At 38.7% G+C, this 14480-nt stretch overlaps 1 protein-coding gene across 1 annotated transcript in view; it reads right to left on the bottom strand.

The window, feature by feature from the left end:
* The window catches only part of LOC115112626 (delta-type opioid receptor-like), a 40719-nt gene that overhangs the window by 11931 nt on the left and 14308 nt on the right, over window positions 1-14480 (bottom strand). Inside the window, exon 2 of the mRNA XM_029639661.2 lies at window positions 4955-5322. Coding sequence (XP_029495521.1) covers window positions 4955-5322 — 368 coding nt within the window. The remainder of the gene's footprint in view (window positions 1-4954; window positions 5323-14480) is intronic.

Raw genomic sequence — 14480 nt, 5'->3', positions numbered from 1 at the left:
GGTTATATTAGTCATCTATAAAGTCTACATTGTGGAAGTTGCTAGTCTATGGTTATATTAGTCATCTATAAAGTCTACATGGTGGAACCTGCTAGTCTATGGTTATATTAGCCATCTATAAAGTCTACATTGTGGAAGCTGCTAGTCTATGGTTATATTAGTCATCTAAAAAGACTACATGGTGGAAGCTGCTAGTCTATGGTTATATTAGTCATCTATAAAGTCTACATGGTGGAACCTGCTAGTCTATGGTTATATTAGCCATCTATAAAGTCTACATTGTGGAAGCTGCTAGTCTATGGTTATATTAGTCATCTATAAAGACTACATGGTGGAAGCTGCTAGTCTATGGTTATATTAGTCATCTATAAAGTCTACATGGTGGAAGTTGCTAGTCTATGGTTATATTATTCATCTATAAAGACTACATGGTGGAAGCTGCTAGTCTATGGTTATATTAGTCATCTATAAAGTCTACATGGTGGAAGTTGCTAGTCTATGGTTATATTAGTCATCTATAAAGACTACATGGTGGAAGTTGCTAGTCTATGGTTATATTAGTCATCTATAAAGTCTACATTGTGGAAGTTGCTAGTCTATGGTTATATTAGTCATCTATAAAGACTACATGGTGGAAGCTGCTAGTCTATGGTTATATTAGTCATCTATAAAGACTACATGGTGGTAGCTGCTAGTCTATGGTTATATTAGTCATCTATAAAGACTACATGGTGGAACCTGCTAGTCTATGGTTATATTAGTCATCTATAAAGACTACATGATGGAAGTTGCTAGTCTATGGTTATATTAGTCATCTATAAAGTCTACATTGTGGAAGTTGCTAGTCTATGGTTATATTAGTCATCTATAAAGTCTACATTGTGGAAGTTGCTAGTCTATGGTTATATTAGTCATCTATAAAGTCTACATTGTGGAAGTTTCTAGTCTATGGTTATATTAGTCATCTATAAAGTCTACATTGTGGAAGTTGCTAGTCTATGGTTATATTAGTCATCTATAAAGTCTACATGGTGGAACCTGCTAGTCTATGGTTATATTAGCCATCTATAAAGTCTACATTGTGGAAGCTGCTAGTCTATGGTTATATTAGTCATCTATAAAGACTACATGGTGGAAGCTGCTAGTCTATGGTTATATTAGTCATCTATAAAGTCTACATGGTGGAACCTGCTAGTCTATGGTTATATTAGCCATCTATAAAGTCTACATTGTGGAAGCTGCTAGTCTATGGTTATATTAGTCATCTATAAAGACTACATGGTGGAAGCTGCTAGTCTATGGTTATATTAGTCATCTATAAAGTCTACATGGTGGAAGTTGCTAGTCTATGGTTATATTATTCATCTATAAAGACTACATGGTGGAAGCTGCTAGTCTATGGTTATATTAGTCATCTATAAAGTCTACATGGTGGAAGTTGCTAGTCTATGGTTATATTAGTCATCTATAAAGACTACATGGTGGAAGTTGCTAGTCTATGGTTATATTAGTCATCTATAAAGTCTACATTGTGGAAGTTGCTAGTCTATGGTTATATTAGTCATCTATAAAGACTACATGGTGGAAGCTGCTAGTCTATGGTTATATTAGTCATCTATAAAGACTACATGGTGGTAGCTGCTAGTCTATGGTTATATTAGTCATCTATAAAGACTACATGGTGGAACCTGCTAGTCTATGGTTATATTAGTCATCTATAAAGACTACATGATGGAAGTTGCTAGTCTATGGTTATATTAGTCATCTATAAAGACTACATGGTGGAAGCTGCTAGTCTATAGTTATATTAGTCATCTATAAAGTCTACATGGTGGAAGTTGCTAGTCTATGGTTATATTAGTCATCTATAAAGACTACATGGTGGAAGCTGCTAGTCTATGGTTATATTAGTCATCTATAAAGTCTACATGGTGGAAGTTGCTAGTCTATGGTTATATTAGTCATCTATAAAGACTACATGGTGGAAGTTGCTAGTCTATGGTTATATTAGTCATCTATAAAGTCTACATTGTGGAAGTTGCTAGTCTATGGTTATATTAGTCATCTATAAAGACTACATGGTGGTAGCTGCTAGTCTATGGTTATATTAGTCATCTATAAAGACTACATGGTGGAACCTGCTAGTCTATGGTTATATTAGTCATCTATAAAGTCTACATGGTGGTAGCTGCTAGTCTATAGTTATATTAGTCATCTATAAAGACTACATGGTGGTAGCTGCTAGTCTATGGTTATATTAGTGATCTATAAAGTCTACATGGTGGAACCTGCTAGTCTATGGTTATATTAGCCATCTATAAAGTCTACATTGTGGAAGCTGCTAGTCTATGGTTATATTAGTCATCTATAAAGACTACATGGTGGAAGCTGCTAGTCTATGGTTATATTAGTCATCTATAAAGTCTACATGGTGGAACCTGCTAGTCTATGGTTATATTAGCCATCTATAAAGTCTACATTGTGGAAGCTGCTAGTCTATGGTTATATTAGTCATCTATAAAGACTACATGGTGGAAGCTGCTAGTCTATGGTTATATTAGTCATCTATAAAGTCTACATGGTGGAAGTTGCTAGTCTATGGTTATATTATTCATCTATAAAGACTACATGGTGGAAGCTGCTAGTCTATGGTTATATTAGTCATCTATAAAGTCTACATGGTGGAAGTTGCTAGTCTATGGTTATATTAGTCATCTATAAAGACTACATGGTGGAAGTTGCTAGTCTATGGTTATATTAGTCATCTATAAAGTCTACATTGTGGAAGTTGCTAGTCTATGGTTATATTAGTCATCTATAAAGACTACATGGTGGAAGCTGCTAGTCTATGGTTATATTAGTCATCTATAAAGACTACATGGTGGTAGCTGCTAGTCTATGGTTATATTAGTCATCTATAAAGACTACATGGTGGAACCTGCTAGTCTATGGTTATATTAGTCATCTATAAAGACTACATGATGGAAGTTGCTAGTCTATGGTTATATTAGTCATCTATAAAGACTACATGGTGGAAGCTGCTAGTCTATAGTTATATTAGTCATCTATAAAGTCTACATGGTGGAAGTTGCTAGTCTATGGTTATATTAGTCATCTATAAAGACTACATGGTGGAAGCTGCTAGTCTATGGTTATATTAGTCATCTATAAAGTCTACATGGTGGAAGTTGCTAGTCTATGGTTATATTAGTCATCTATAAAGACTACATGGTGGAAGTTGCTAGTCTATGGTTATATTAGTCATCTATAAAGTCTACATTGTGGAAGTTGCTAGTCTATGGTTATATTAGTCATCTATAAAGACTACATGGTGGTAGCTGCTAGTCTATGGTTATATTAGTCATCTATAAAGACTACATGGTGGAACCTGCTAGTCTATGGTTATATTAGTCATCTATAAAGTCTACATGGTGGTAGCTGCTAGTCTATAGTTATATTAGTCATCTATAAAGACTACATGGTGGTAGCTGCTAGTCTATGGTTATATTAGTGATCTATAAAGTCTACATGGTGGAAGCTGCTAGTCTATGGTTATATTAGTCATCTATAAAGACTACATGGTGGAACCTGCTAGTCTATGGTTATATTAGCCATCTATAAAGTCTACATGGTGGAACCTGCTAGTCTATGGTTATATTAGTCATCTATAAAGTCTACATTGTGGAAGTTGCTAGTCTATGGTTATATTAGTCATCTATAAAGTCTACATTGTGGAAGTTGCTAGTCTATGGTTATATTAGTCATCTATAAAGTCTACATTGTGGAAGTTGCTAGTCTATGGTTATATTAGTCATCTATAAAGTCTACATTGTGGAAGTTTCTAGTCTATGGTTATATTAGTCATCTATAAAGTCTACATTGTGGAAGTTGCTAGTCTATGGTTATATTAGTCATCTATAAAGTCTACATTGTGGAAGTTGCTAGTCTATGGTTATATTAGTCATCTATAAAGTCTACATGGTGGAACCTGCTAGTCTATGGTTATATTAGCCATCTATAAAGTCTACATTGTGGAAGCTGCTAGTCTATGGTTATATTAGTCATCTATAAAGACTACATGGTGGAAGCTGCTAGTCTATGGTTATATTAGTCATCTATAAAGACTACATGGTGGAAGTTGCTAGTCTATGGTTATATTAGTCATCTATAAAGACTACATGGTGGTAGCTGCTAGTCTATAGTTATATTAGTCATCTATAAAGACTACATGGTGGAAGCTGCTAGTCTATGGTTATATTAGTCATCTTTAAAGATGCACTATGTAGAAATCGCTCTGCAATTTCCTGGTTGCTAATTTCAGTTTATGTGACAAAACAAGCAAGTATAGGGTAGAGCCTCCATACTCAACTGGCGGATCGTGGACCAGAACCGGAACCAGAACGGGGTCAATACGGACCGCAGGTTCCAAAGAAACATTTTTGTATATATATATTTTTTTTTTTCACGTTTCGGACCCCTGGTATCATATAAACACACATAACTCACATTTCTATGTGAAGTTGGTTGGGTCACCCCAAAAGTTACACATTGCAGCTTTAAAGCATTATATTGATGAATAGCGTTGGAAACCTACATTAAGGCCAATTAGGGATGAACACTTACAAAACATTACTTAATATAGCCTCTGATTTGCAGTTTTAAATCCACCATTATGTAAAAGTTCATGTCACACGTAAACCTAAATAAAGGAACTGAAAGTGTTCTTATTATATGATAATAAAAAAAAAGCTTCTTAGCTAACATGACTCTCTATGACTCAGACCCAGACCATGTGTAGAACAGCAAAGTGATCATTTGGCGAATTCCATTCACTTCACAGAAATAAAATGTAAAACATAATTGTTACTCTCTCGCTACTGTGGTGTACTCACTGACATTATAGATAGGCGGCCTACAATAGAAGATCAAAGAAAAACAGCATGGGGAAACGTACTGTCATACTTGCCATTATCAGTTACAGTAGTTAAGGCGGTGAACATGACAGGCAGACCGATGGCAGAGGACAGGATCCAGTTGCACACGTTGACAATCTTTGCGTTACGGGGCGTGCGGAAGTCTAAGGCCTTGACGGGGTGGCACACTGCAATGTAACGGTCAATACTCATGGTGGTCAATGTGAAGATACTGGTGAACATGTTGTAGTAGTCGATGGATATCACTATCTTGCACAGAATGTCTCCAAACGGCCAAGTCCCCATCAGGAAGTTGACACTCTGGAAGGGCAGTGTACTGGTGGCTAGTGCATCAGCCAAGGCCAGGTTGAAGATGTAGATATTTGTGGCGGTTTTCATTTTAGTGTATCTGGAAAGATAACATACAGAAAGAAAAATGGAAAGACCAAATTAGGGGATGCTTATCAGAAGACAAATAATCTGGACAGCAGCTTGTCTATCTCAAAACCATAAGCTAAGCAATGTCTTCTGTTCACCTTGCCGTTCATGGCAACGTCTTATCGCTGTGTCTCAGTTTCTCAGACAAATCATACCACCAAGAACAGGTTTACAAAATATTGGATTCATAAGGAATTTATATTACAAACAAACACACAGACAGATGGTGTATTGACATAGGGCTACATATACAACTGTTAATTAATTCTAATTCAATTTCTCTTTCTTACAGCGTTACCTACTGGGTAGCTCTCGAAAACTCTTCTAATTATCTGTGGGTTTTCAGAGGTTTGCGTCGCACACGGTTGACTGCATGTCAACTACAATTCTTCAGACAGTGTGTTTTAACGTTTAGAAATGTCAAAAATCATTGCTTGCGAAACGGTTTTCGAAGCATGCTGATATACCTTTTATATTTCATACAGTGCATTCGGAAAGTACCCCTTCCCTTTTCCACATTTTGTTAAGTGACAGCCTTAAAAATAGATCAAATACGTTTTTCCCTCATCAATCTACACACAATACCCTATAATGACAAAGCGAAAACAGTTTTTCTGTTTAGCAAATTTATAAAATAAAAAAAATCAATACCTTATTTACATAAATATTCAGACCCTTTGCTATGAGACTCGATATTGAGCTCAGGTGCATCGTGTTTCCATTGATCATCCTTGAGATTGGAGTCCACCTGTGGCAAAAACCAAGCCATGAGGTCGAAGGAATTGTCTGTAGAGCTCAGAGACAGGATTGTATCGAGGTGAAGATCTGGGGAAGGGTAGCAAAACATTTCTGCAGCATAGAAGGTCCCCAAGAACAAGTTTGGAAGAAGATTGGAACCACCAAAACTCTTCCTAGACCTGGCCGCCTGGCCAAGCTGAGCAATCGGGGGAGGGCCTTTGTCAGGGAGGTGACCAAGAACCCAATGGTCACTCTGACAGAGCTCCAGAGTTCTTCTGTGGAGATGGGAGAAGCTTCCAGAAGGACAACCATCTCTGCAGCACTCCACCAATCAGGCCTTCATGGTAGTGTGACCAGACGGAAGCCACTCTTCAGTAAAAGGCACACGACAGCCCGCTTGGAGTGCGCCAAAACGCACCTAAAGCCTCTTGAGAAACAAGATTCTTTGTCTGATGAAACCAAGATTGAACTATTTGGCCTGAATGCCAAGAGTCACGTCTGGAGGAAACCTGCACAATCCCTACAGTGAAGCATGGTGGTGGTAGCATCATGCTGTGGGGATGTTTTTCAACGGCAGGACGTGGGAGACTAGTCAGGATCTAGTCAGCGAAAGATGAACGGAGCAAAGTAAAGAGAGATCCTTGATGAAAACCTGCTCCAGAGCGCTCAGGACCTCAGACTGGGGAGAAGGTCACCTCCCAACTGGACAACAACCCTAAGCACACAGCCAAGACAACTCAAGAGTGGCTTTGGGACAAGTCTCTGAATGTCCATGAGTGGCCCAGCCAGAGCCCCGACTTGAACCAGATCAAACATCGCTGGAGAGACCTGAAAATAGCTGTGCAGCAATACTCCCCATCCAACTTGACAGAGCTTGAGAGGATCTGCAGAGCAGAATGGGAGAAACTCCCCAAATACAGGTGTTCCAAGCTTATAGAGTCATACCCAAGAAGACGTGAGGCTGTAATCACTGCCAAAGGTGCTTCAACAAAGTACTGAGTAAAGGGTCGGAATACTTATGTAAATGTGAAATTTCATCTTTTTCTAAAAACCTGTTTTTGCTTTGTCCTTATGTTTTTTTTGTGTAGATTAGGAAAAAAACTAATTTAACCCATTTTAGAATAAGGCTGTAATGTAACCAAATGTGGAAAAAGTCAAGGGGTCTGAATACTTTCCAAATGCACTGTATCAGCGAGAAATACTCCTTCAAATAAAAAATATACACTTACTGTAGCAGTTTTGCACAGATCCACAAGCAGTGTGTGCCTCCAGTTGACAAACTACACTTCCTCTCCAGTTAAGTTTACACACAGGTGTTGAGAATACTCTACGCTAGATAGCTAATTAGCACAGGTGGCTGCCTATGTTTTGCACCTGTCTTCTGTAAACAAGCGATGTAACGTGGAGATATGGCCGTGTAGGAACACTAACCCAATTAAGGTGTGTAGTAATTAAAAAATATATATATTATTATTATTTTGCGCTGATATGAATGATACGTTCCTTATGTTTCCAAAACCGTACTGCAAGCGATACGTTTTAACAGTCAGAACGTTATTGTTAAACAAACAGACAGTCATTGTAATGGAAATGGTATTTTTACTTGAACAAATATTTGACCAGCCTAAATCCTCTCATGACAGGCACTGACAATAGTTCATCAAAATGATTAGCTCCAAATACATAAAGACAGTGTTGGGTGGATCATGAATGTAATTTCCACCCATTAGATACTACATTGATCTCTTACGTATCATATCAGAGCACTTATGATGCAGTTGGTCTTATTATACTAATTATCCAGGGATACCATAAGTAGTGTCGTCCATTGTGTTTATTCAACGGAGCAGACTAGATATTTTATCCGTATCTGCTGTCATCCCCGATCTTAATCATTTCAATCAAAATCATAGTGTTCATTTGGAGCTTATTGTGCGCCGTTACACAAAGAACGTATTGTTGCATAATGAAGTACTGTTCGCTTTTGTTGTTTCTTAATTTTCATTATTTCTCATTATGAGGCATCATTTGTAGGTTTAATTGTGTTACTTTCTAGGTTCAGCATATTCCTGTACTCAAATAAAACTAAAAGGAAACCATTTTCACTTGTATAACTATTCTGCAATCATTTCTTTGTAGTAGTACAGAGAGTAAAGGTGTGTTTACATTGTGGAGATGCAGAATGACTACAAGGAACCGTCGCTTATATGTGAATTAGAGTTTCAGAGCAGTCTGACCGTGTGCCGGATGCCTTTCTAATCCAAATCGCCCGGGCAATCTTGTGGACCGACCTGCCAACATTTTACGTTTGCGTGTGCTGCGGATTACCATTAATGACATATTATATAAAAGTTATAAATTGAGTTTTGGATGCGTGGGGGGGAATTCAAGTGTGACGGAGCTTGAACTGTCGTTCCTGCGTCTTCCGCAATTAATGGATAGTAATAACGTATTGCTGTTGAATTTCCCATAATGCCCAAAAAGAAAGAGTGGCATATCTTAAACAGAATGGCTTGTGTATTTGGCTAATATAAACAATATTATATAACGCTTGAGAATAGCAAATACAATCCCATTATGCTCATCCACATCATTCTGATTGGTTTTTCATGAGAAAATGATTCATTCATTTCCAATGCCACATTAGCAGTCTGGGATTGTCTCATTTCTTCTCGTTTCCAAAACTCTTTATTATCTTCTAATGTCAATGAGATTTTCAGAACAGATAACAGCAAATCATCTTTTTTATTTTGGAAAAATCTCCCTGATCACACTGTTTAGATAGATTACTAAACTGTACCGTGGCCCTGATTAATAAGGGGGATATCTAGTCAGTTGTACAACTGAATACCTTCCAACTGAAATGTGTCTTCTACATCCACGAATTTGATAAAGGGCTTCATTGACAAAACCCAGAAGTATCCCTTTAAAATACAAGGCATTTTCTGGATAAATACAATCTCAAATTGGCCGCAGGTAGCCTAATGGTTAGAGAGGCTAGACAGCATTTTGAAATTCTGGGTCTGATGGGAAGAATCTGCCAGGAAGGGAATCCTGGATGCCATTGCCTGCTGTTGTGCCCTTGAGCAAGGCACTTAACCCCCCCTCAACAACTGCTCAACAGGTGCCAGGGTGACAGACGTCTGCTCCAACCTCTCTGACTTCTATATGTATGTGTGTCATTTGGAGGGGTTGGGATAAAGAGGAAGTCAAATTTCAGTTGAACCTCGTGTAGAATTGACAAATAAAAGTTAACTTGATCTCAAATGAAGGACTCCTCCAAAATAAAATACAGCAGCACAGTAACCCAAACAATGAAAATACGAAGAATTCAATCAAAGGCACATTGTAAACAAATGCACTGCATTTGACTTTTAAATGTAATTTACTCTTGAGCCAACATCCGCAGCGTTTACTCTGAATGCAATCTCTGAGAACATCAGGGAAGTTGCCTTGTCGATAGTGCATTGCACTTGGAATGAATCATGGCAGAAGATTGAGATGGCTGGGGAATGCATGCCAAAATAAATTGAACTATTTTATTTTGAAAGATAATTCATTTTTTGTCTACTATGTTTGCGCATGGAGTTGTGCATTATACATAAGCCATGGATGTACACAAGGAACCGGATGTCTTGAGCTTTAAGCATAACATTGTCCGTGTCTGATGGATGGGTCTGATGTCATCAGTGTAAAAGCCCAGGAAGGAGCCAAGGGCAGGGTGTTTTTGTATTGCACATTCTGGAACACAACATGTCTGTCTATAACAAAACCATAAAACACAGCAGGGGAGAATTGTTGATAAGGTGAAGCTTGAGTCTCTCAGACAAAAAAATGATGATTGCCTACCAGTTCCAGGGAGAGAAAGTGGAAATGTGGCTCCCAATGTACTCTCTTTGTAAGGAAGACTAATACTGGACAGAAGGTCTATCTGGATCTGGGCAGAAGGGATATCTGGATCTGGGCAGAAGGGATTTCTGGATCTGGGCAGAAGGGATTTCTGGATCTGGACAGAAGGGATTTCTGGATCTGGACAGAAGGGATATCTGGATCTGGGCAGAAGGGATTTCTGGATCTGGACAGAAGGGATACCTGGATCTGGACAGAAGGGATATCAGGATCTGGGCAGAAGGGATTTCTGGATCTGGGCAGAAGGGATTTCTGGATCTGGACAGAAGGGATATCTGGATTTGGACAGAAGGGATATCAGGATCTGGGCAGAAGGGATTTCTGGATCTGGGCAGAAGGGATTTCTGGATCTGGACAGAAGGGATATCTGGATCTGGACAGAAGGGATATCTGGATCTGGACAGAAGGGATATCAGGATCTGGGCAGAAAGGATATCTGGATCTGGGCAGAAAGGATATCTGGATCTGGACAGAAGGGATATCTGGATCTGGGCAGAAGGGATTTCTGGATCTGGGAAGAAGGGATTTCTGGATCTGGGGAGAAGGGATATCTGGATCTGGGCAGAAGGGATTTCTGGATCTGGACAGAAGGGATATCTGGATCTGGGCAGAAGGGATATCTGGATCTGGACAGAAGGGATATCTGGATCTGGACAGAAGGGATATCTGGATCTGGACCTAGGGCTGTTGCGGTTACTGTATTACATTTACATTTGACATTTAAGTCATTTAGCAGACTCTCTTATCCAGAGCGACTTACAAATTGGTGCGTTCACCTTATGACATCCAGTGGAACTGCCACTTTACAATAGTGCATCTAAATCTTTTAAGGGGGGTGAGAAGGATTACTTTATCCTATCCTAGGTATTCCTTAAAGAGGTGGGGTTTCAGGTGTCTCCGGAAGGTGGTGATTGACTCCGCTGTCCTGGCGTCGTGAGGGAGTTTGTTCCACCATTGGGGGGCCAGAGCAGCGAACAGTTTTGACTGGGCTGAGCGGGAACTGTACTTCCTCAGTGGTAGGGAGGCGAGCAGGCCAGAGGTGGATGAACGCAGTGCCCTTGCTTGGGTGTAGGGCCTGATCAGAGCCTGGAGGTACTGAGGTGCCGTTCCCCTCACAGCTCCGTAGGCAAGCACCATGGTCTTGTAGCGGATGCGAGCTTCAACTGGAAGCCAGTGGAGAGAGCGGAGGAGCGGGGTGACGTGTTACCACACCGCCGCCACACCGCCGCCACACCGGCGGTAACGAGTCATGACGGCAGTCAAATTCCATGTGACCGTTTAGTCACGGTAATTAGGCTTCTCCAAGCTCTGATGCTGCTGATGGTCATTAGAACCTTTCAAACTTGCTAACTGACTGGCACTCTATAATCACTCTGACATCAACACAAATGTGTTCGAAACTCTAATCAAACACTTCACGAGAGCCCATGAGCACATGTTGGGCAACATTTCTTTGCAATTGCACGAGAAAACAAAGTGATAGCCTCTGTTAAAAAGAGGAGGATCCCATCAGCTTTCTATAGGCTAGACCTACTATATTTATTTATCAACTTTCCTAATATTAATCACATTGCTTATCTTTAAAACAGGAGTATAGCCTACCTGACTGGCATGAAAATAAACCACAGGAAAAGCGTCCTCCATTTGCTATTTAAGTGCATAAATGACATGTATTTTTTGCGCTGCTTCCCCTGTTTCGAGACAGGGTTTATTCTAAATCAAAACTAATATCACACCTATATTATTTAGTATATGTGAAGACAAGATTAAAACAAGAATAGTCTGATGGGTGAAAATATTAGCCTATCACTTGTGAAATATATATTGTCACTTGTGAATGATGCCCAGCATAAGAAACTGCCTTTTTTGTGACTTTTTCTAATCATAGTTGCACACCTCATGTAGCCTAGCCCATAGGCCTTTATGTTTTAATAATGTTTGCATAACTAATAAAGTGCCAAAATGAAGCACATTAATCCGCTTCACAAAGGGTTTAGAGCCTAACTGGCATACATAAGCAGCACAAGTTTCAAATTTGGGGAAGTTAATTTTCACCATAAAAATGCACCTTTATAATAAAAGCATTACATGCATTATCGCATTTGCTGTCACTTTTGATAATGGTGTTTTTCCGCTAATGGAACATTCGTGCTTATAGCCTACTGCCATGTGTGCATTGCTGTGCTTATAATGTGAAGAAATAGAATATGAATATGTGGACAACTACAAATGTGCACAACGACATAGGATATGTATATGAATATGTGGACAACGACATAGGATATGTATATGAATATGTGAACAACTACATAGGATATGTATATGAATATGTGGACAACTACATAGGACATGTATATGAATATGTGGACAACTACATAGGACATGTATATGAATATGTGAACAACTACAAATGTGGACAACGACATAGGATATGTATATGAATATGTGAACAACTACATAGGATATGTATATGAATATGTGAACAACTACATAGGACATGTATATGAATATGTGGACAACTACATAGGATATGTATATGAATATGTGAACAACTACATAGGACATGTATATGAATATGTGAACAACTACATAGGATATGTATATGAATATGTGAACAACTACATAGGACATGTATATGAATATGTGAACAACTACATAGGACATGTATATGAATATGTGGACAACTACATAGGACATGTATATGAATATGTGGACAACTACATAGGATATGTATATGAATATGTGGACAACTACATAGGATATGTATATGAATATGTGGACAACTACATAGGACATGTATATGAATATGTGGACAACTACATAGGACATGTATATGAATATGTGGACAACTACATAGGACATGTATATGAATATGTGGACAACTACATAGGACATGTATATGAATATGTGGACAACTACATAGGATATGTATATGAATATGTGGACAACGACATTGGATATGTATATGAATATGTGAACAACTACATAGGATATGTATATGAATATGTGGACAACTACATAGGATATGTATATGAATATGTGGACAACGACATAGGATATGTATATGAATATGTGAACAACTACATAGGATATGTATATGAATATGTGGACAACTACATAGGATATGTATATGAATATGTGGACAACTACAAATACCTAGGTGTCTGGTTACACCGTAAACTCTCCTTCCAGACTCACATTAAGCATCTCCAATCCAAAATTAAATCTAGAAACAGCTTCCTATTTCACAACAAAGCCTCCTTCATTCATGCTGCCAAACATACCCTAATTAAAACTGACTAGCCTACCGATCCTTGACCCCAGCATGTCATTTACAAAATATCCTCCAACACTCTACTCAGCAAACTGGAAGTAGTCAATCACAGTGCCATCCGTTTTGTCATCAAAGCCCCATATACTACCCACCACTGCACCTGTATGCTCTCGTTGGCTCACTACATATTCGTCACCAAACCCACTGACTCCAGGTCATCTACAAGTCTTTGCTATGTAAAGCCCCGCCTTATCTCAGTGCACTGGTCACCATAGCAACACCCACCCGTAGCACTCACTCCAGCAGGTATATTTCACTTGTCACCCCCAAAGGCAACACTTACTTTGGCCGCCTTTCCTTCCAGTTCTCTGCTGCCAATGACTGGAACGAATTGCAAAAATATCTAAAGCTAGAGTCTTATATCTCCCGCTCTAACTTTAAGCATCAGCTGTCAGAGCAGCTTACCGATCACTGTACCTGTACACAGCCAATCTGTAAATAGCCCACCCAACTACCTCATCCACATATTGTTACTTACCCTCTTGCTCTTTTGCACCCCAGTATCTCTACTAGCACATCATCATCTGCACATTTATCACTCCAGTGTTAATACTAAATTGTAATTATTTCGCCTCCATGGCCTATTTATTGCCTTACCTCCCTACTCTTCTACATTTGCACACACTGTACATAGATGTTTCTATTGTGTTATTGTACGTTTGTTTATGTGTAACTCTGTTGTGTTGTTGTTTTTGTCGCACTGCTTTGCTTTATCTTGGCCAGGTTGCAGTTGTAAATGAGAACTTAAATAAATAAATAAAAGAAAAAGAAAAAGAAATAGCCTAATAGTTTATCAACATTTTAAGCTAAATGTTCTGATCTGTTGCGTCAGCCACATTGCGTAAACAAGTTTAATGCAAGTGGTTGTATTAATTTGAGATCTATTGCATCCCACAACTGTCTCAGACTATGTTTGGAATATTTATTTCTCACACAGAATAGGTAAACTTTTGTACACTCGTGGCCAAAAGTTTTTAGAATGACACAAATATGAATTTTCACAAAGTCTGCTGCCTCAGTTTTTATGATGGCAATTTGAATATACTCCAGGATGTTATGAAGAGTGATCAGATGAATTGCAATTAATTGCAAAGTCCCTCTTTGCCATGCAAATGAACTGAATCCCCAAAAAACATGTCCACTGCATT

The sequence above is a fragment of the Oncorhynchus nerka genome, linkage group LG28 (assembly GCF_034236695.1).
Source record: "Oncorhynchus nerka isolate Pitt River linkage group LG28, Oner_Uvic_2.0, whole genome shotgun sequence".
Lineage (NCBI taxonomy): Eukaryota > Metazoa > Chordata > Actinopteri > Salmoniformes > Salmonidae > Oncorhynchus > Oncorhynchus nerka.
The sequence above is the reverse complement of the archived record's forward strand: the minus strand, read 5'-3'. Positions and strand labels throughout refer to the sequence as shown.